The following is a 23,853-nucleotide window of genomic DNA, read 5'->3' on the forward strand; positions in this document are numbered from 1 at the left end:
CACAAACATCCCATGCGTGTCTAACAAATACCTTTCAGAAGACTCTTCATAGATACTGTGGCAATCCGAACTCTCCAACATTAAGCTACGACTTAGGTTCTGCATTCCAGGGTAGTGAAAGTTAGCAAACGAATGCGACATGGGAGAGGTTTTACTTCCAGGATCAGCCAATCTCTTATCATGACCACTCAGACCACACGTTAGCCCATCCAGGGCTGGGTTAAGTGAGCGTGACATATATGCATCAGCCGACTGTGGGCGTCTCATAGGTGAGGAAGGGTAAGGGGAGAGTTTGCTGATGAGTGGGGTAAGAAGATCAGCATAGCCAGCTTTGCTGGGCTTCATGAGCTTGTCAACATGAATATTTAGGGTCTTCTGTTCAAAGGCACAAGAGAACACACTAGGAGGTAAGTTCTGAAGCCAAGAAAGAAGACTTAAGTCCAGATCATCGCATCCATTACCACAAAGGAGGTCTATTCCAACCAGGACCTCACTCTCTGTAATCTCTTCCCCAGTGGCCTTGCTCTGGCAGAATTCCACACAGCACTCATACAGCAGGCCCTTCATGATGAGCTGAAACAACCGGTTATTACTAGCCTTGAATCCTGCCTCACTTAGTTTTCGATCAGCAGGGATAAACTCAGCTACCATGGCACAGCCCTCTTCAAAGCAGTGCACACGTGCGGTGCTTGGATTCCAGTCCTTGAATTCTGCATGGTTTGTGAGCCTCGGCAGTGTGAGCAGAAGACACAACTTACTATAATCCTCCTTAGAAGAACAGTACTCCTCTAGGGCATGGAGACACTTCACGGCTTCTTGCATTGTAAATTCCATCTGCAAAAGAACAGAAAAAAAAAAAAAAAGTTTAATTTGTGTCCACTTACTTACAATTTGCCTCCTATATAATTTTCTACAGTGGAATATCGACCATCCTTAATAATAGTAGTATTTACTAAACCTTCGATTTGCAAACTGCCTCTTCAACTAAGAAAGCAAGCAAGGCTTCTACTGGGTACACACACACGAGCGACCCAGCAGCTGGCCAACCTTCACACAGACCGTACTACCAATTTGGTAAGCATGCACACTTACCAATCGGCCACTCGATATGTCTAGCCCGACTTCACAATTGGGCAGCTAATTAAATTTGCCCGATCAGTTGTGATGTCAGTGTCGACAGTTCCTGCGGTCAGTGTAACAGGTTGATCGGTTAGTCTCCCATACACATCGGCAGATGTGCACAATATATCTGCAAAATATAGCACATCTGCTATGCACATATATATTGTGTGTACACGAGTCGATTCAGTTAACAATATATCGTTCATCAGCTGTACAAACGAAAAAAACATGCATAGTGCATACCTAGCAAAACACCCTTTCAAGCAACAGTATGAGGTCTGAATCGATGACTCAGATTGAAATTACTAAAAACTAGTATTTCAGACCGGTCATTTGCTAGAAACCGTTGCAGGGGTCACCCACTATTCCCTGTTTTATCCCCTGTTCCGTCTCAATTTTCTCCATCCCCAGTTTTCGCTGTCTCTCTCTTCCCTTTCTCTAGCTCTTGTCCCGGTCCCCATCCCAGTTTTCTTGCTCGCTCTCTTCCACCACCTTGTTCTCCCTCTCTCTTCCTCCATTCTCTCTCCCCCACCCACGTTTTCTATCCATATTCCCCCATTGTCTCTCTCTCTCTTTCCTACTCCTGTTCTCTCTGTCACCACCGTTCTATCCCTCTCCCCCTCCAGAGTTACAGTATATATGAGGATATGTGCCCAAGAAAGGCAGTGGTGTCTGTGCAGCAGAGAGCTGGTGGTGAGGATACAGTGAGTTGGGGCAGGTACAGTTGCACTGAGTGACACAACAGGCAGAGTTGAAAGAGGTGGACAAAGTTGATATGTACAGTGATTTGTGGGTGTGCTGCGGGCTGGAGGAAGGAGGGGTGGGGCTATATGTCTCTCTAAGAGCTTTGAGGGGGCGGGGCCTCCTCTCATCTCTAGTGTGCAACTGTGGAGACTTTCATATAAGCCTGTCATATAATAATCACACATCACTGGACTTTGTTTCACTGTTGGAAAACATTGGTCTCACACAAATATAATGAAAAATGCTGGAAATAATATTCTAAGGGGTGTATTTATCAATATTTGAGATAAACTGCAGTAATCATCTATCCATATCAACGCTTGTTAAACTGCAAATCACTTACTGTTTAAAGTTATTTATCATACACATGTAACAGGGACTACACTTCTGATAAACTGATGTCCCTGCGAAAAAGAACCCAGTATTTTCTGTAATTCTTTTGTATTTACAAAGACTTAGCCTTTCTTATTTAATGTTCGCATGCGCTGACTTAAGTTTGGAAATGTGAGCTTGGACATACAGTGCATCCGGAAAGTATTCTCAACGCTTCACTTTTTCCACATTTTGTTATGTTACAGCTTTATTCCAAACTGGAATAAATTCATTTTTGTCCTCAAAATTCTACACACAATGGGCCCGATTCAGAGCCGGACGATATTTGCGGACGTTCCAAAAAAGGGGCCGGCTATTTAAATTAAGCGCTCGCTCTTTGCGGTTTGTTGACGCCTCTATGTCTGAAAGAGCGAACGAAAATTGCGCTCGCTATTTTGTAAAGATGCCCCTTTGCCGTTCGCATCACACGTCATCTCCGGTATTTATTAGATTAATCGGGAACATCGAAAGGCATCTGAACTGCTCGCAGTGCTTGTGGTAGGTTTATCCTACCGCAATCACAGTGAGCAGTTCAGGCTAAAAGACAACCAAGTGACGTGGTCGATGACGCTCCTTTACTAATTATGCACTCCCATTACACGCCCTTTTGACCGTTAGGCTCCCCCGTTTTCAAGCACCTTCCCGTTACCACCCACAAACGGTACATTCTGTCAATCAAATTAGCAGCCCCTCGCTGTTTTGCGAGCACACGATTTCCGACCGCAATGACTGGTTTGCGCATGTGCATTAGGACGCATGCGCAGTTGTGCGAACATCGCTCAGAGCGAACGAGTGGCCGCTTACGAACGGCTCTGAATCAGGCCCTATACCCCATAATGACAACGTGTAAAAAGTTTTTTTGAGATTTTTGCAAATTTTATAAAAAAGAAAACACTAAGAAATCACATGTACATAAGTATTCATGGCATTTGCCATGAAGCTCAAAACTGAGCTCAGGTGCATCGTTTCCACTGATCATCCTTGAGATGTTCCTACAGCTTAATTGGAGTCCACCTGTGGTAAATTCAGTTGATTGGACATGATTTTGAAAGGCATACACCTGTCTATATAAGGCCCCACACTTGACAGTGCATGTCAGAGCACACACCAAGCATGAAGTCCAAGGAATTGTCTGTAGACCTCCGAGACAGGATTATCTCGAGGCACAAATCTGGGGAAGGGTACAGAAAAATATCTGCTGCTTTGAAGGTCCCAATGAGCACAGTGGCCTCCATCATCCGTAAATGGAAGAAGTTCGGAACCACCAGGACTCTTCCTACAGTTGGCCGGCCGTCTAAACTGAATGATCGTGGGAGAAAGGCCCTAGTCAGGGAGGTGACAAAGAACCCGATGGTCACTCTGTCAGAGCTACAGCATTCCTCTGTGGAGAGAGGAGAACCTTCCAGAAGGACAACCATCTCTGCAGCAATCCAGCAATCAGGCCTGTATGGTAGAGTGGCCAGACAGAAGCCACTCCTTAGTAAAAAGCACATGGCAGCCCACCTGGAGTTTGCCAAAATGCACCTGAAGGACTCTCAGACCATGAGAAAAAAAGATTGAACTCTTTGGCGTGAATGCCAGACGTTATGTTTGGAGGAAACCAGGCACAGCTCATCACCAGGCCAATACCATCCCTACAGTGAAGCATGGTGGGGCAGAATCATGCTGTGGGGATGTTTTTCAGCGGCAGGAACTGGGCGACTAGTCAGGATAGAGGGAAAGATGAATGCAGCAATGTACAGAGACATCCTGGATGAAAACCTACTCCAGAGTGCTCTTGACCTCAGACTGGGGCGACAATTAATCTTTCAGCAGAACAATGACCCTAAGCATACAACCAAGATATTAAAGGAGTACCTTCAGGACAAATCTGTGAATGTCCTTGAGTGGCCCAGACTTAAATCTAATTGAACGTCTCTGGAGAGATCTGAAAACGGCTGTGCACCGACTCTTCCCATCCAACCTGATGGAGCTTGAGAGGTGCTGCAAAGAGGAATGGGTGAAATTGCCCAAAGATTGGTGTGCCAAGCTTGTGGCATCATATTCAAAAAGACTTGAGGCTGTAATTACTGCCAAAGGTGCATCAACAAAGTATTGAGCAAAGGTTGTGAATACTTATGTACATGTGATTTCTTAGTTTTTTTATAAAATTTGTATAGATCGCAAAAAAACTGTTTACACGTTGTCATTATGGGGTATTGTGTGTAGAATTATAAGGTCAAAATGAATTTATTCCACTTTGGAATAAGGCTGTAACATAACAAAATGTGGAAAAAGTGAAGCGTTGTGAATACTTTCCGGATGCACTGTATGCCTTAGCATATGTTAGCATTGCTGCTGCATCCAAAGACACAGCAGCGATGCTAAATGCACTCATCTCTGAATTAGGCCCTCTTCCCAAACGTAGGAGCAGAAGATTACATTAGTTGCTGTAGTTAAGCTTGATAAATAGCACAGGCGCAACTCCATTACTTACCAGAACGCAGGAGAAATTGGCAATATCTTCTGCATTAGAAGCTTAATAAAAAGTCTTGTTACTTTATCTAGTATAATCATGTGGAAATTGCAGTTTCTGAATGCTTACCAGGTCCCAATGGCTTGTTAAATAAATTCCATACTCCCTGATCATTCTGCAAATTCTTGGGGTAGTTTCACTCAGTAAACTGAACTGGTTGATCAGTGTAGAATTTATAACAGTGTCAAAGTGACATGTGTCCCTATCCTTAAGTTAAAATCTCCAGTGTTAAATATGGCATTGCAGATTTTGACATTACATATAATTTCTGCGTGTATAAAAAAGGAACATCAGGACATAAACCACTATAATCAAAAATGCTCAGTTTCAAATCAAAAAGCAACAAAATAGTACAAATAACAAATATACAAGATACCCTTCCAGGCTGATACATTATAATGGTGACCTTGCCACAGGTGTTTAACTTCCTCCTAAGTTAATGCAAGCTCTGGTACATCTCCCCATAGCCCTGATTAATAATTGTGTTACTTTGTGGCTCTGTACAATACAATTTTCATATGCTTTATGGTGTGTATGTCATTTGTTTTGTTTGATGTAGCTCACAAAAAGGAAAAAGATAATCAAAATAACAAGCACATTTTATATAGCTTTGCTGATTGTAGTGAATTTTGCAAAACTCAAGAAAAAAACAAAATACCAAACTGGTGGAGAGATGAAACAGAATGTTCTCCAGTGCAGCTCTGGGATAAATCCCCACACAGTACTAATTAATATCTTACATGCTGTGGCTCCTCTTCTGCTGACATTGCATTGTTCACGCACAGGGCTTCCAAAAACTTCTGCTTTAGAACTATGTACCGAAACCTAAACAGAACAAACATCAGACAGTTGAAGAAAAAAAATGTTTTTCTAAAATACGCATTTACATTTCTCACAGTGAAGATGCAATTCTAAATTACACATATATACACACAATTCTTTTTACACATATGATTATCCCTTGTTTACAATTCATATGCTTTATAACCATGTATGAAGAGCTGTACAGTGAGAGGATCATGATACATTGCAGTAAATTTCATGAAACAGAAGTAAAGATGGCCGTGCCCAAATTGTGTAGAATACTGTATAAGAGGTGAGGGGAACACTTCATACATAAAGGCAGCAGAATAACAATTGTAGCTGTTGGTGGGAAAAGGTCATGTGCCTACTCTATTGTAAAGCTGGGCATCCACTATACAATTTTTTGTCAGATGTCTGTCTGGTTGGAATGAAAACCTGGTAATGTATGCGATGAAATGACAATTGTCCATTTGTTCACAAACACTGGAAAATAGCCATAAATGATCGTTCAGACAAATTTGTTAAGACACACAAATTTAACCAAATTTGAACAATGTTTTGTCCTTATTTCAGTGTTTCAAACCATATGATCGACTGTCATTTGCTCCCATACATTACCAGGTTTTCATTCCAACCAACCAGATTCCACAGATAACTGACAGAAAATTGTATAGTGGATGCCCAGCTTAAGCCAGATGCATCATTAGCCTCCAATATCAAACGCAAAAATGTATTTATTGCATCATATTATATATCTGTAGACATCTCCATGCCTTTGGTGAAAGGCAGCCTATTACATTCATAACAATCAAATAGAACACTAAATAAAATGCACCTCTTTCTGTCAAACTTTTCCATGCACTCTAATGGTTGGATAAACTGAAGGACTTCATCCCACTGACCATCGAGGATCAGTTGTCTGTAAATAATAAAACTAAAGTAAATCACCATGGCACATATTACACATAAATCAGAAAATTCATATTAGTATTGTAACCTGAAATCATTTTGTCCAACTTCCCATGAGTTTAAATAGTTCTAAATGATTTATTTTGTGGATGTGTGAGGAACATTACTGCAAAGCACATATAATGTGGCTTCTGGATAAGAACAGCAGTGAATTTTTTTTAAAAAAGTTTAATTTACAGTTAATCTATATAAGAATCATGTTTATTTCATACAAAAAGCAATAGTATCATGAATATGTGATGTTTTCCTTTCAGATTAAATTTTTATTGTTCATTCTAGCACCCTGCACCTGTCACAACCCGAGCAGTTCCTCTTTCCTGCCTGGGGTGTCGCTCTCTGCTCTGGTGCTTCTAGCACATTCAGCTGATTCAACAAACTGCTGAGATACAGACTAGAGTGTGCTAGAAGCACCAGAGCAGAGAGCGACACCCTAGGCAGGAAGAGGAACTGCACGGATTGTTAAGGAGGCAGGGTACTAGAATGAACACTACATTTTAATACTTCTCAATTGCTTCCTTTCTATTTCCTGTTTTTATTTTTCTTTGTACAATGTAAATTGTGGCTTCTCTAGACTCATCTTTCCAAAGCTCCAATGTTTCTCTACAGTGTTATCATAAAGTTTGCAGATGTTCCTTCATTTTCAGGCTGTTGAACGTAAAAATGCATCACCTAAAATCTGTGTTTATGTGTCTGGAGAATGGTCATGGTCAAAATAAAAAAAATTAAAAATCCACACACTTTTACAAAAAGAAAATGCTCAGAAATCAAAACGAATTAGGCCTATAACGAATTTACAGTATGTTAAGTAAAAGCCAATGATGATGTGAAACTACTGTACAAAGGAGGATTTATTTGTTGAGAGACAAAAATATAAAATGAATTGTATTTCATGGGTTAAAATTTTAATATACTTTATCATCAAGAAAATACAGTACTATAGAGAAACCAGGCTTGCCCTGTATCTATTATTCTGTTGTGCGATGTACTCCCAAAGAAAAAAGGTTATATACCCCCTGGTATTTGCACTGGAGAGATAGATGCCACTCCTAGCACACCTAAGCAGCAGAGGGAAAAAGAGTACACAACAGGGGGACATGTGCTGTCACCAACATTTGGAAACCTGATCCATCCAGGACGAGTCCTCCAAGCACTCTCAGATCCACCACGGACAGTCTGGAACCCAGAGGTATTAGAAAGCTACAGAAAGTGGGGGGCCAGAACACTTGCCTAAGTGTTAATCATTTAATATATTGGCAACCCTGCTTTGGGTGCGGAAACACTATAATAACCACTTTTCAATATTTAACCGTGGAGCAAATTTATTTCTCTTTTTAGAAAAAAGATAATAATAAAAACTTGCATACTGTTTGTACTGTGACATACCGGAGAAAAAGCATATCGTCAGAATACAGCCCATTTATTACTCCACTTTCCTTCTCCAGGGCCAGCATGCTGATGTGCAGCTTCTTGGCATTGAGGAAGTCTAGAATCAACTTAGTAATCTCTACTTCTTTCACATTTACAGTTTCTTCTGCCGTCATTGTGATGGTCTGAAAAGGGAACAAGGTATATTCAACTCTGGTCTCCATAAAATTAGCCTAAAAACACTGGTCACATCTATAAATCAGGTATAGCATCTCAACTGGGTAAAATGACCCGATAAAAAAAAAAAAAAAAACTGGCTTACAAATTAATAAGAATAACAATGAAAATTACTATTTCCTTAATAAAAAGCACTGCAGACTGTGTTAACATTGCTAGTAAAACGTGCCTCTCTGTGTATCAAGTGGTTAAAAGAAAAACTGTATTCTATAGAGCTATGATTGTTTATATAAAATGCTACTATCCAAACACGCCAGTCATCGGTTACATGCTATGACACATAAGCTATACTGTTACAGTTTGAGAACCATACACACTCTATCAGAAAACATAGCGTGTTTTGGGTGTGATCATGGAGGAAATATCTCTAAGCACATTCTAGAACTGATCAGAATAAATGTAACCAAAATGTACAAAATTTGAGGAACAGTCAGATTGACACAAGAGTGTCTCAATAGGCTGGACCTTTCTAACCAGCATTATGGGCTAAATGTAATAGGGTGTCAGTTTTGGTAAATTGCAAGTTTTGTGCTAAATTCGCAGTTTTTCACAACTCTCCAATGTAATAGGGTGTCAGTTCAATAGAACTCAAATTTTTTAAGTGTTACTAAAAATCTCCATTCACAAAATCGCTTCCAGATGTTTTCACATTGAAAACAATCAACTCGCCCAATGTAATAGGGTCTCTGTTTTAGACTCGCAAAAAAAAAATACCCAAAAGTCCCCAAATAATAGACCTGCTTCAGGCTAGCGAGTATATCCGGAGCAGGTCAGATTAACACAGGAACATGCACATATGTAAAAGGTTTTAAATGATTTAAAAAAATATATATATATGACGTGCACTCCCACCCAAAAGCATAACCAGCCCCGGGTTTTATAAAGCCTGTCCTGGTTCTAAAAATACAGGGGCCAAAATGCATAGTGGGCCCCTGTATATTAAGAACCAGCACAGGCCTTTGTTGAGCTGGTCCTGGTTCTGGAAAATCAGGGGACAAAACGAGTAGGGCTCCCCCGAAAATTCCAAAACCAGCTCGGTGATGGTTTTAGAACTTTCAGGGGACCCCTACTCATTTTGTCCCCTGATATTTCAGAACCAGGACCAGCTCAACAAAGCTCTGTGCTGGTTCTTAATATACAGGGGCCCCTACGCATTTTGGCCCCTGTATTTTTAGAACCATGACAGGCTTTATAATGCCCGGGGGTGGTTATGCTTTTGGGGAGGGGGTGCACATCATTTTTTTTTGTTTTAAACACACACAGAAGCCATCACGGATCTCACTGATCCATGCAGTAGCCTCGAGCTAAAAAGTTTGCAGGCTATTGAATTTGCAAGTCACAGCACAAACTAAAACTGACATCCTATTACATTTGGCCCTAAATATCTAGGATATTTATAAACACTGGTGTGATAATATAAGTGAGGACAAAGCTATGTGGGATAGGGGCAGTGGTATTACACTGAGGATAATGGAAGCCAGTTGGAGTCGCAGACCAAGTTAATAAGTAAATAGGCAGGATCCTCTAATAGCACAGAGGGCCTGATTCAGACCCGGTCGCAAGCGCTGAGTGCTCGCAACCAGGTCGATGGTGGCCCACAGCGCATGCGCACGACGGAGCCGGCTCCGTCGTGCGCAGGCGTGAGACCCGGCTAGCGACGGGCAATCCGTTGCTATGGGTCTCGCACCAAAGGGGGTGAGCTGTTTGGTGGGCGTGCCGGGGGGTGGCTGCCCAAAAGGAGGCGTTCCCGAGGGAACGCTTGCCATTTGGGGGCAGCCCCACTGACATCACGAGTGAAGTCAGTGGAGAGCTTCCGGCTCTGTTAGAGCCGAAAGCTCTCTGGGGCTTGCGATGAACAAGACCCTACCACAAGGCTCTTGTCGCAAGCCCGATGGTCACGATGGTCTTGACCATCGCGACCATCATCATGGCCGCTCGCTATAGCTGTGGGTGGTCACCCACAGCTATGCAAGCGGCCAGGAGGCCGCTCCAAAAAAAAAAAAAAAAAAAAAAACACCCTGATACAGAGCGAGCGCTCTTTCAGAGCGTCTGGCTCTGAATCAGGCCCAGAGTATGAACATGTCTGTCATGATGCAAGAAGAAGTCTATGGGCCGGATTCAATTAGCGGCAGTAATTAACCCGCAGACTGCCCTTATTGCGGGTAGCGCCAACATGTTAACCCATAGCTCCGGGCACTTATCCTGGAATATACAAGAGAACGCACGTTAGCTGTGGATTTTTCGTGCAAAGAAAAGGGCTTTTAATTGAATTGTCTGAGGCTACTCCCCTTTTATCGGTAAATTAGCAAGGCTAATTGAATCCAGCCCTATATTAATACACTAGATTCATACATCAAACTCATCGTTTATTCACCACCAACTTGTGCAGTTACTATCCTTGAAAGTTCAAACACATAAAAAGAGCAGAAACACTTAATGTAACACTGTAAGTAATTATTTGTGCACACCCTGAATATCACACTCACAAAGATAAAATTGTGTGAATGCCTTGTATATGACTCTTTAATGTGAGGCTTCTTTCAAACATAAAACATGCCTTCGAATTTTCAGAATAGGCCCTCAAACAGAAAGAAGAAATACCCTTGTGTAGATACTGGTGGAAATGTCCCACACCTGTTCTTCACATGACACAAACAGAAGGGAATTTTTCACTTGAAGTTTCTGTATATTTTATTGCATCTATTTGTCTTTGTCCAAATATATCGTTTGTCTCCAGAAGTCTCAATACCAAAAAGAATCAAAGAAGTATAAATTAAAAGAAAAAAAAAAAAGGGAAGGGGGATCCAGTGTCTTACATTACCTTTTATAAAAAAAAAAAAACAAAAAAAAAAAAACACTTATTTCATATTAAAAAAAAAACAACGCATAATATTTCCACATCTAGGGCTGTCATAAGGTAGACCAGACTCTAAGCCCAAAAAATTCATCAAGCAAGTTGATGCTCCCAAGCTAGCTAAGATGGTACAGGTTGAGTCTCCCATATCCAAATATTCCGAAATACGGAATATTCCGAAATACGGAATAATTTTGGCATGACTGAGATAATGAAACCTTTGATTTTTGATGGTTTCATGTACACAAACTTTGTCTAAGGGACAAATTATTAAAAATACAGTATAAAATAACCTTCAGGCTGTGTGTATAAGGTGTATATGAAACATAAATGAATTTCATGTATGTACACAAACTTTGCTTAAACCACAAAATTATTAAAAATATTGTATAAAATGACCTGCAGGCTGTGAGCATAAGGTATATATAACACATAAATGCATTCTGTGTGTATATTAGGATCCTATTCCCAAGATTTTTAATTATGAAATGCAAATATTCCAAAATACGGAATATTCCGTTATCCAAAATACCCCTGGTCCCAAGCATTTTGGATATGGGAGACTCAACCTGTAACTGGATACAGTATTCTGATTAGACTCCACATGTATTCCCCACTGACACGTTTCAAATTGAACTTTTCTCAAGGTCTGTGAATTTTCTTTTTTCTTTTTTTTCTTTTTAACTTCCTATAGAGCAGGGGTGGGCAATAAGTGGCCCTCTAGCATGCCCTGCAACAGTATTAGCATGGCCAAATAGCAAAACTTTGGCATTGAATGCTGGGATGTGTAGTTTTACAACAGCTGGGGGGGACGATTATTGCCCACCCCTACTTTAGAGGGATTCTCCATGGCATTGAGACTTCTAGGGACAAACTACATGCACGAAAAAGAGCAATAAAATAAATCAAATCCATAGAAATTGCATGGTAAAGAATTCCTGTCTGTTTGTGTCATGCTTACAGGCCGGTGAGTGACTTTACCACCAGAACATACACATTTGGGACATTTCTCCTGTCTGTCTGTCTGTCTTTGAGAGTCTATTCTGAAAAAACTGAAAGTGCTTCTGCTCTCTTTATATCAATAACTTATATTGGAAGAAACTGTCCACTTAGCAGTGCAGCAAAGACATTTTACATATCTTTTTATATGCATTTTCTGGTAACTATCTCAAATATTCAGTTGCTTCTCTATTTTGTACATCAGGAGGAAATCTTTGTTGTATAGAGATTATTATGTATATGCCCTGCACTTCATCCTTGGTCTAGATGAGTTTACAATTTAAAACCTCCACCACAAAAATAAACAAACACTAATGTTAACCTACCAATATGTTTTTGGACTGAAATAAAATACCACCTTTGCATGTACTGGAAAGTTCATTCCAACATGAAAGGCAGCATTTTGAAGACCATTTTGTTTTATAATAAATTAGTATGATCATACATTATTTACAGTAGAACCGACATTTTATTCAGTGTTGTACACTCAAAAACAGTTTTGTTATGAGGAATCAGACCAAACAGATGTGTCCACATACATCTAGTCTCCTTGCGCTAGAAGCAGCCCTTCTAGTCATGGCAACCGCTGACACTGTAAGATACACTCACAGTCGCACATAGAATAAAGGCATCATTTCAATCAGCAGAAGCTGCTTGTGCGTTCTATCCCCATAGCTGTGTGAGTAAGACACATTTAAAGGGAAAAAGTAGCACGAAAATATGTTCAGCGCTACAGAGTCACATTGCACTCACGCATTATGTGTAACCGCACTTGTAACGTACAGAGGATAGATGTATGTGGACACATCTGTATTTCCATGTTGCCTTGGGCATACAAAAGCAGAGGCTGGAGCAATCACTACCGTTATGTGACTCCATATTAGGTGTACTAGACCCCCATAACAAGTCTTTTAGACCAGATTACAAAAAAACATGCACAGGTAGCAGTAACAAGTCACTTTTGGACAAAACGTATTTACACTTATGTCATGATACAATAAGTAAACAATGTGAACCCCAGATCCAAAGCAAACAACTAAATGTGTCTAGTGCTGTTTATGTGGCATTCACATTTAGCCAGGAAATCTTTACACCCCAATGTTTATCATCAGCGGGCAGGAACACTGGAGGCCAACACACCACAAAATGACCAACAATTTAAATATCCAGGGCAAACATTAGAAAATATGAAAGTTACAAATGTATTTCACATTGACTTACAAAAGCTCTATAAACTCAGCTTTAGCTGCTTGTGATGTTTTTCTATGTGATATGGTAAAGAAAGGGAATAAAAGGAAGTAGCATAAATTGATAAATGATTGTTCCTCTTAACAGCAGTCAGTAAAGGCCGTTTATAAGCCTCATGAAAAATGCGAAACCGCACTACTTCTTTATTGCGCAAATGTGTCTACTTGTCATTTTAGTACATCTCACGGTCCACTATAACTGCCCACAGGAACATGGAGTTTGTGCCTACACAACTTAAATATGCAGGTTACAAGCAATGAAAATTCACTTATAACTCCAGCATACAACCACTGCAGGTGCTCTCACATTATTCATTTACATTTTTCTGTTTATCTCCTAAAATACAGCTTAACTTAGCATCACTAACATCTTAAATGAATCCCTTGAATCAGGGGACATCAAAACTGGACAGTGCAAAATATAGAATGAGAAATTCTCTTCACCTCTTCACAGATGGTCGAAAACTTTTTGTGCCAGGAAAAGAGCTATGTCCCCTCCTGCAACCTTAGAACACCCTCTTCGCCCGTCATTTATATATACCTATCACACAAACTCAAATTTTGTTTTTGAATGTGGGGGCAATACTATACGCACTCACCAAAGAACGCTCCCAATCCACGCTACTCCTCTCACTCAGTGGTGCAAACTGTTGCACCTCCACAGATGCCGCCATCCTGGCCCACAAATCCTTTCGCTTCCCTGTAAAACCGATTACGTTTGCATAAAATCTCAGGAGAGCATGTGTGTTGCGGGATTAAACTTTTGCAGAGCCTTACCGACATGGAATGTGGAACAGATTTTCAAATATGGCAGTGTACAGCAATCAACTTTTGAACAATGTAACGAAGTAGACCAGACAACCAAAGACAAACATGGTCCCAGTTGACATCCATTAACAACATATTGAAATATTCAAGGTTTAAGGTTAAAAAAAAAAAAGTCACATTCTATCCACGTTATAGTGACAGTTTAACATAGAATAGACCTATAGACAAATATTACAAACTTATTACAGGTTCTATGACTTATTACAGGTTCTATGAATAAAGAGTGACAACAAAAATAATTAACAGTTAAACTTTATGAAGCTGAGCACCACTTGGTGTACAAAAACTAATAATTTAATAGCATGTAAAGAGGTTAAGTAAGTATCACAAACAAGTTGCTATGCAGTGACCTATTTACTGAGCTGAAAGTAGCTTTCCTTCAGTATACAATGTGGGAGGAATGTCATACTGTTTACTCTAGTTGGCTGTTGCGTGGATAAACAAGCGGCATAGCAAAGCAACACTCTTATTACTAATATTATAATGTTTAAAATAAACAGAATGGAAACTCTGGTAATGCTTATGATTGTTCGTTCCTTAATTGTTGATGATGTATCTGAATTAAACACATATGCACAGATGTGTCCACATACATCTAGCCCCCTTGCACGTTAAACAGCCCTTCTAGTCGTGCCATGACTCAGTAGAGCCGAGCGACTTTTGGTGCGACTTTTTACCTTATTCGTCGAATTGATCGCACAAGCAGTATCTGCTGATTAAAATGATATGCAGCATTCCCGTATTGTGTGTGCGCGACTGCGGGTGTATCTGCATGCAAAATGCTACGTTACAGTGTCAGCAGCTGTAACACTGTAACGTAGCTTTTCACATGCACATACACCTGCAGTAGCACACAGAACATAGGCATGCTTCATATCATTTTAATCAGCAGAAGCTGCTTGTGCGTCCTACTCACATCTCTGTGGGAATAAGACATATTGGAAGGTAAAAAGTCGCACCAGAAGATGCTCAGCGCTACGGATTCACACAGCGCTCACGCGTTATGTGGAACGCAACTAGTAGCACTTGGAGGTTAGATGTATGTGGACACATATGTACAGTAATTTTTATGACAGCAGCGTGTTCTCCCCAGGTTGTTTTTTGCGGGTGGTCCACCCGGCAAGAAACAGCTATCGCCGCCTGCCACTGCCCCCCATCCCAATGCGCCGCGTCCCCTGTTGCTCAGTCACCCTCAATGTATCCTCGTTGCCACGGATGCTGAATGTGACGGCAAGTTGCGCCAACGACACATGTTCTTCCCATCGGAGGCTCCTAGTCCATCTGGCATCCGTGTCCGCTGGCAATAAGGACTCGTTAGTGAGGGTTCTGGCCGACAGGAAGCGAGGCATTGGGGCAGGGGGGGAGGGGGAGTGCCAGGCAGTAGGGGGATGTGGCGCATTGGGGCAGGGGCCAGTGCCGGGTGGTGCAGCTCGAGCCCGTAACAGTACAGGGTGGTGTAAGGTTGGAGGGCAGAGATCCCTCCCCCTATATAAAAGCAAGGGTGAGCTGTTTGGGCGGGAACAGCCGTCTGAACACATTAAAAAGAGTAGACCTGTGTCCACTCTATGTCTGTGTAGGAGCTGAAAATAATTCTGTGGGGACAGTATTGTTGGAGCCTGCAAGAGGGGACGCTGTATCTGAGAGCTGTATAAAAATACATTCTGTGGTGCCAGCACAAAATAACGTGATGCCAATATCACTAGAGGGATGAGATCCTACAGACTTTGATTATGAAAATGGTCAGGGTTAAAAACCATTTTATTATTGCGAAGACCCCTACCCGGCTGGAAACATTTTCTGGGGAGAACACTGGACAGTGAATTGAACTATGCCCAATGGTTCACAACTGTTACTACTGAGTAAAGGTAATATATGAATAAAAATTAAAAAATGTAGAACCACAGCGCAAATGATCACTTGTAAGATCACATGAATAGTTTTGCACATATGTGCCTAGTTTTTTACTCCTATCAATTGGTTCTGCCAGTTAAAATGACAGCATAGTGACAGCACTATAGTGCCAGATAAAATGACAGCATAGTGACAGCACTGTAGTGCCAGATAAAATGACAGCATAGTGACAGCACTATAGTGCCAGATAAAATGACAGCATAGTGACAGCACTATAGTGCCAGATAAAATGACAGCATAGTGACAGCACTATAGTGCCAGATAAAATGACAGCATAGTGACAGCACTATAGTGCCAGATAAAATGACAGCATAGTGACAGCACTATAGTGCCAGATAAAATGACAGCATAGTGACAGCACTATAGTGCCAGATAAAATGACAGCATAGTGACTGCACTATAGTGCCAGATAAAATGACAGCATAGTGACTGCACTATAGTGCCAGATAAAATGACAGCATAGTGACAGCACTATAGTGCCAGATAAAATGACAGCATAGTGACAGCACTATAGTGCCAGATAAAATGACAGCATAGCCATTATAAGGAGTTGGGCAGACGGCAGGCGTTCCTTCTTGATCACTGGGTAGGTCCATCCAACTTACTCACTTTTACGCTGCAGTGCAATTGTATATTTCATTTTGCAGGATGGGGCTATTTATTGTAAATAAAATAAAGGATCAGGGAAAATGCATTTAGAGCAGGGTCCTTTACATTTCAGTAGGGTTCCTGCAAAAGGAATTAAATTATCCACAGTATCCGAGTTCCCATAAAAAGGGTCTCTTTTCCTTTCCATTTGCACAGCTTCGGGAAAGCACATTTATAGGTACACTTCTACCCATGTACTGTCTATCAAATACACAAATTGGCGTAATAATTACAGTCTCAATCTCCCTGCATTATTTATTAGCCATAAATGAGTCTAGATGGGGAGTAGTTAAAGAAAACAACTTAAAAATGTAAATGAATATAAATAGTGTCCCTAAAATGCTAGGAGGTCGGAGAACACATTTTATTGTTCTCACGGGGCACAACCAGGAGCAGATAATGGAGCATGTTCCCAAAAACAATGAAGGGGGGCGTGCGGTTTGTAAATGACCCTATCACACTTTAAGTGACAAGAAAGAGTAAAGCTCTGACTCGTATGATCCTTTCTGCAGAGACTAAACAGTTACCGTCTGTTCATTTCAATTCCAAAAAAATAAAGCGACTCTACACACTGTGCCTTAAATAATTGAAAAGGCTGAATCTCCTACTTGGAAAGCAGGACTATTCCAATCCTATTGTGGGGGGGAGAGCAATATTTAACAATGCTGAAATCTTCTCTAGCAAAATGCAACAAAGGAAATGACATCCTGGCAGTAACCTTTTCACAGAAAGAGAAGACATAACTGGGGGGTGGAAAGCTTGGAAGGGGGAGTCCGCCTCAGCTGCTGTTCTTCCATCACACCCCCTATGAAGGAGGGATCACTATATGGCAGGCAGGCCCCTCATCCAACTGATCACATATAAAGAGTCAGCTCACTATATTGCCGCTTGGTCACTCCCTTGATCATAACACAGTATCAGGGCCAGTGTATCAGTATATGTGAGTTTCCATGAAGGAACACAACATACACTTCACACAGGAATCAGATCATTCCAATGACATGGATATGGGCAGGTAGTGATAGAAAAATAGATGAGCTCTTTAAAAGGTATAAAACTACTAAATATGCAAATTGGTATAAATGCATCGGGCAATGTACCGAGCACCCAATAAATATGTACTGCATTTTAATGACTCAATAAATAATGTTTGCTTCACGTAAGTACAGTATGTGACTGTACCAATTGCAGATATTACATACTCTAATGTACAAAACATAGTTGTTACCCATTTTCTCCCCACAATCATAGGTTATTACAGGAAACAAGATGAAATATATGAAGCTTTGACATAACAAGAATAAGTTACTAGGCATGAGTATGGGTGGTCTAATAGATAGATCAGACAGACAGAGATGCTGTGCAGCCAATACCTCCTGCCTCCTCCTCCGCCGCCTCCCCTGGTACCTGGTTCTCTCCTTTCTTCCCGATTCGGTGTCCCAGAGCCCCGTCTGGTGTGACCGCTTTGTGTCGGCAGCCGGTCAGCTGAGTGTGTGACAGCAGCGCCCCGCCCCGGTGTCTGTGCCCAGGATAAGCCCCCGGTGCCCGGGCCGCAGTCAGTGCTCTGTCCCTGCGGCTGCTGCGTCTCCGTTCTCTTGGGTTGCGGTTGTCAAGCTGATGTGCCGGTAACCAATCACACTGCGCTGCCTGAGGACCCCGGGCTGAGCTGCCCGCACATTTGCCTGCTAGAGCGGAGTGTGTGGTATGTGATACAGGGGCCCATTTATCAAAGTGCATATGAGGTAAATTCCCCGAAAACAGGTTTACCTCAAATACTTAGTATCCCCCGAATGTATGAAAGAGAGACCGCAGCAGGTATCTCCGATACCTGCTGCGATCCCTCCATTGCCGCCAGCAGCCGCCTCCCCCATAGGTTTCTATGGGGGATGTGATGCTGCAAAATTTATCAATATCGGGAATGCAAAACATTCCCGATATTGACCCCAGCAGCTAACGCTATCTGAAGATAGCGTTAGCCGCTGTGTCCTATGGGCACTTACCCGCATTTCAGCCGGCGGAGGGATCTTCCAGATACCTCCGCCGGCAATGGGCGCCGCTTGTGTGCAGTCCGCGGGACTGCGCATGCACAGCAGCCCGGAATGCGCTCCGGCCACATCGCAGGGACGGGCTCTGGGGGTCATTCAGACCCGTTCGCGAGCGCAGGACGCTCGCAAGCAGGTCGATGTTCCCCCAATGCGCAGGAGGGAGCTCCGTCGTGCGCATGCGCGAGACCCGAATAACGACGGCCAAGCCGTCGTTCTGGGTCTCACACTAAAGGGGGCGTGCTGTCGATGGTGAGTGACAGCACGCCCCCTTTAGTGGGCGTGCCGGGGGCGTGGTTGCCAGACGGAGGCGTTCCCATGGGAACGCCTACCGTCAGAGTCCGGCCCCACTGACATCACTAGTGATGTCAGTGGGAGTGATTTTGGCTCTGATAGAGCCAAAATCACTCCAGGGCTTGCGGCAATGAGACCCTACCGCAGGGTCTCGTCGCAAGTCCGATGGTCTTGACCATCGCGACCATCTTTTTGGCCGCTCGCATATGCTGTGGGTGGTCACCCACAGCTATGCAAGCGGCCAGGAGGCCGCTCCATTTTAAGGTAGGAGGGCACTGATTCAGAGCGAGCGCTCTGGTCAGAGCGTCTTTTCGGAGCCCGTCTTCCTGCATGTGCCGGGTCATACATTCGGCCGGTATGATCGCATTTTGCAATGCGATCATGGGCGGTACTGCATGCCCTGATCGCATTGCAAAATGCGATCCTTAATAAATGGGCCCCACAATTACATACAGAATGGGAGAGAGGATGGAAATGTTAAGGGCATGGAATGGGATACTAGTCATGTAGTATAGTTAGAATGTTTTCTATGTACGTAGATGTATTAGGGTGTTATGTTCAGTATGTAATATATAGAGCAGTGTTTCCCAAACTGTGTGCAGTGGCACCCTGGGGTGCCTCTGGACCAGTGGCGTAAATTCATCCCAGATTCCCGGAGGCAAGTTATAATTTGGTGCCCCCTGTCGCAGCCGCTGACACTGTAATGTAGCATTTTGCTTGCAGATACACTCACCAGGGAGGAGTGAGATAGAGAGGTGTGGGTGAGGAGGGCACCGGACATGTCACACTGACAAAAGAAGCTGTTGAGGAGCAGCGACACCAATGAGTAGGGACAGGCTACAAATAGACGCAAGCGGCAGCTGATGATCTGACACGGATCTCTCCACTAGTGTATGGAGGCTTCTCAGGTGCCAGGAAGAGGTGCCATGTTTTGGGCAGCCATGACGGTACACTCCGGGTACATAGTTAAAGTCCTAAGTGGGGTGAATATATTGAGGGCAATGGAGGAGGTGCCCCTTAAGTGCTTGAGCCCAGAGGCAGGGACCTCCATTGTCTCCCATAGTTCTGCCCCTGCTCGGGACACTTACAGGGATGCCTCAGGTTGGTGGTCAATGTAATGTAAATATGTGTGCAAACAGAAGCACAAACCTGTCCCCATCACATAACTGAGCCTAAGGATGACAGGTAATCACAATTTACTTCACTTTACTACTTAATTTTTTCCTGAATGTCTCAATACAGTGGCGGAACTCCTGGAGACAATGGAGTCATTTGCCGCCGGGCGCCAGCCCTGAAGGGGGCACCTGGCTCCATTGTCCCCCAGCCGTTCCGGGCACTGCATGGAGAAGGAGCGCCACTGATCGGCTCTCCACCTCCATTGGCGTAACTACGGGCGGTGCAGTGGGTGCGGTCGCATCCCTTGCACCCGCCATATGCCGGGCGCCCCCCGAGGAGCGGGCGCCGGGGACGGACGGCAGCAGCACTGGAGCGGGGCTCAAGGTAAGTATTGTTTTTTTTGTGTGTGTGTGCACGCGCGGGGAGTGTTCACTACAGGGGTCATTACTGGGGCTTACTACAGGGGACATTACTGGGGCTTACTACAGGGGGCACTACTGGGGCTTACTACAGGGGGCATTACTGGGGCTTACTACAGGGGGCACTACTGGGGCTCACTACAGGGGGCATTACTGGGGGCACTACTGGGACTTACTACAGGGGGCACTACTGGGGGACATTACTGGCACTACAGGGGGCATTACTGGGGGTATTACTACAGGGGGCACTACTGGGGCTTACTATAGAGGCTTACTACTGGGGGCACTCCAGGGGGCATTACAGGGGGCACTACTGGGGCTTACTAAGGGGGCACTACTGGGGCTCAATACAGGGGCCTTCCTACTGGGGGCACTATTGGGAGCACTACAACTGGGGGCACTACAGGGGCCCTTACTACTGGGGGCACTTCAAGGGGCATTACTACTGGGGCACTGCAGGGGCATTACAACTGGTGGCACTACAGGGGCCCTTACTACCATGGGCACTGCGTAGGGGCACAACTACTGGAGGTACTGCATAGGGGAACCATTACTGGGGGGCACTACATAGGCGAGTACTGCATAAGGGGACCTCTACAGAGGGCACTGCACAGGGGGACCACTACTGGGGGAACTGCATAGGGGGGCGACGGCAGCTGGGGCTGGCATAGGTGCTGGGGGGATGATTAATTTTATTTTTTTGGGGGGGGAACAACATTTATCTTGCCTCCGGGCACCTGGGATGAAGTTACGCCACTGTCTCAACAACAAACTTAAACTTAGGGGTGCCATAAAAACGATGCTGATACTCTAGGGCGCAGTGGTTCAAAAAAGTTTGGGAACCACTGATATGAAGGATAGCGGATGGTTGTTATGTACATATATATGTAAATGGGATACTAGTTATGTATTATTATTATTATTTTCTACTCCAGGGTCCTTAGGGATCACAGGGATACCTTGGGGTATAGGCATGGGCTTGTCCATGGGCACCACACAGTTAAAATTGTCATCCCAGGATGCACCGGGCCCCCTCCTATACCCCGCCCCCAGGCCAAGGCACCTCAGTTTCAGTAGGTGCCCGGCCGGAGCTGGGTCACTGCACAGGGGAGCTGTGTGTTCACAGCCCCTGAAGATCTTCGAGAGAGGTAGCATGAACAGTCCAGCGGACGTCCATGCTACCGCTCCGACACCCCCGCCGGCGCCGACCACAGGTAGCGATCTGGGGAACTCGGCGGGCTCTTGGGGGTTCCAGCTAGCAGAACCCCTGGGGGCCTTGGACTGTGGCCGGACCTACGGGAGGCATCATAAGGTAAGCAGCGGGCGTCTGCGGTAGGCGTTCGCTGATACACAGTCCGGTGTCCCCAGGGCTGGGGGCTCCCTGGGGACGGCAGTATAGTGGAGCCAGGCGGATGCCTGCGCTCACACTAGACCACCAGGGATGCGGGGCTGGAGCGTTGCGGAACACGCTCCAGCATCCCAGGGGGATAATTACCTGCCAGGGGAGAGCGCCTTCCCTGCAGCGCACAGGAGGCCTCTCCCCCGCTGTTCTCAGCGCCTTTCCACTGTGGTCTGGCGGGCTGAGGCAGCGATCCTCCTCCTGGGCCCGTCTTCTCTGGCGGCCATTTTAGATGAGCATTACACGCTGGTGTCAGAGTGCGGAGCCCGGGTCCCTCTTACATACCTCTCCTCCAAGTAAGGTCAGTGTATGTAGCGCTATTCCTACCAGACTGTTGGTCTGTGTAGTTGATGATAGCACCATCTCTACAGGGTGTGTGACTTTATGCTAGCGCTGTCTGCCTGTTATTCTACTGTCAGCCATTTTACTATCCCTATATCTCCTTTTCTCTCAGCCCTCACGGTGCCAGTGCTGTCAGGGTTGGAATTTGCCTCATAGTTTGAAGTATTTCTTACTGTGCGGTGGGTAACATACCAATATGTCTAGTCAGATACCCCTCTTCTGTATTTCTGCTCCAAATGTAAAGCAGGTGTGGGGGAGGGGTGTGTACTTCAGGATGGTTTATGCAAGGTACCTCCCTGGGCTTGTTTTACACAATCCCTGACTATCCTGGTGGATCGACTGTCTGCCCCCCCTGCATTCCCTCTGTTGGGGTTCACGCAGCATGCGGTAGTCCCGTCCCTCATATCAGGGGTCCCAGGACAGATGGTGGTAGCCCAGTGTCCCCCTCAATAGACTCTTTCCCAAACAGAGCCTGTCTGGGTGAACCTTCTGCTGCCACGGTCCAGCGCCTAATGGATCGGTTGCAAGTACCGCCACTTAGATCTGCTAGAAGACCTTTGCTGTGTCCCCCCCCACCCAATTACACAGTATTGGGAGGATGACATGTCATCCGATAACGAATTTGCAGATGTGTCTGACACCCCACAATCAGAGGTGGGGGTGAAGTCCATGATATATATTCCAGGCCATATACGGCCATGGTAATTACGGATGATGGCCTGCCGATAACTGCGCCAACATATGCGTATTTTAAGGAGGATAAGGGGGCTGCTGCTGCTGTTTTTGTCCCCTATCTGATCAGCTAGTGGATCATTTAGTGGTGGCGCGAAGGGCAACTGCAAAGGCGTCTGGCTTATGCATACCCCTTTGCGAAGAATTATTTCACTAAATGGGAGTCGCCTCCTCAGGTGGATTCTCATGTGATGCGCTTAGCGAGGTGCGCGACACTACCTATACCGTCCATGTCCTCTATGACTGATGCAATGGACCGTAAGGCGGATGAGTGCCTTAAGTCTATCTACTCCAGACCGGCTATGGCAGTCTGCTGGGTGGCTCGGGACATGGAAAGATGGACGCCTTAGAAGCTTCCTTATCTTCGGAGATTGCCAGTGAACAGGCTGTGTTACGGGCAATTTCCGAGATTCTGCTGCATACATTAATGAAGCAGCTTTGGATGTGAGTCTACTGACTTTTAGGATTTTGGCAGCGGCAGAGTCGGCTCTCTGATCCTTGTGGTTACGTTCTTGGAGGGCGGATGCTGAATCCAAGAAGGGCTTGGAATGCTTATTTTATAATGGTCAGGTCCTGTTTGGCCCTGATCTGGACAAGATCATAGACGCATTGGAGGCAGCAAGATCTGCAAGTTTACTTTCAGCACTGGTTCCATCTAGGTCTAGGACCCCGTCCGTTCGGCCCTCTCACCCACAGAGTAAGCCTAAGGTGCTGTTCTTTCCGAGGCCGTCAGGATCCAATAGGAGGCTTGGAGCGCCAGACGTCCGGCCGCTAAGCAGGACGACAAACTCTCAGCCTGATGGGACGGGCCTCCCCTTGGGGACCCCAAGGTGGGAGGCTGACTTCTGTAATTCGCCCAGTGCTGGTGCCAGACTACCACAGACATTTGGGTAA

General features: G+C 44.4%; 1 protein-coding gene across 2 annotated transcripts in view; it reads right to left on the reverse strand.

The window, feature by feature from the left end:
- The window catches only part of WDR47 (WD repeat domain 47), a 104,698-nt gene extending 86,495 nt beyond the window's left edge, over positions 1-18,203 (reverse strand). Inside the window, exons 1-5 of one of the 2 annotated variants that reach the window (XM_088459804.1) lie at positions 18,023-18,203; positions 7,910-8,076; positions 6,393-6,476; positions 5,494-5,578; positions 32-834 (exon numbers count right to left, since the gene is read on the reverse strand). In XM_088459804.1, the coding sequence (XP_088315930.1) occupies positions 32-834; positions 5,494-5,578; positions 6,393-6,476; positions 7,910-8,067 (1,130 nt within the window). In that variant the 5' untranslated portion in view covers positions 8,068-8,076; positions 18,023-18,203. Of the gene's footprint in view, positions 1-31; positions 835-5,493; positions 5,579-6,392; positions 6,477-7,909; positions 8,077-17,988 lie in introns of both variants that reach the window. The other variant, XM_088459805.1, reaches the window with a different exon arrangement.
- Positions 18,204-23,853: the final 5,650 nt, after the last annotated feature.

Source organism: Taudactylus pleione, unplaced genomic scaffold, assembly GCF_031769625.1.
Source record: "Taudactylus pleione unplaced genomic scaffold, aTauple2 ptg000936l, whole genome shotgun sequence".
Taxonomy (NCBI): domain Eukaryota; kingdom Metazoa; phylum Chordata; class Amphibia; order Anura; family Myobatrachidae; genus Taudactylus; species Taudactylus pleione.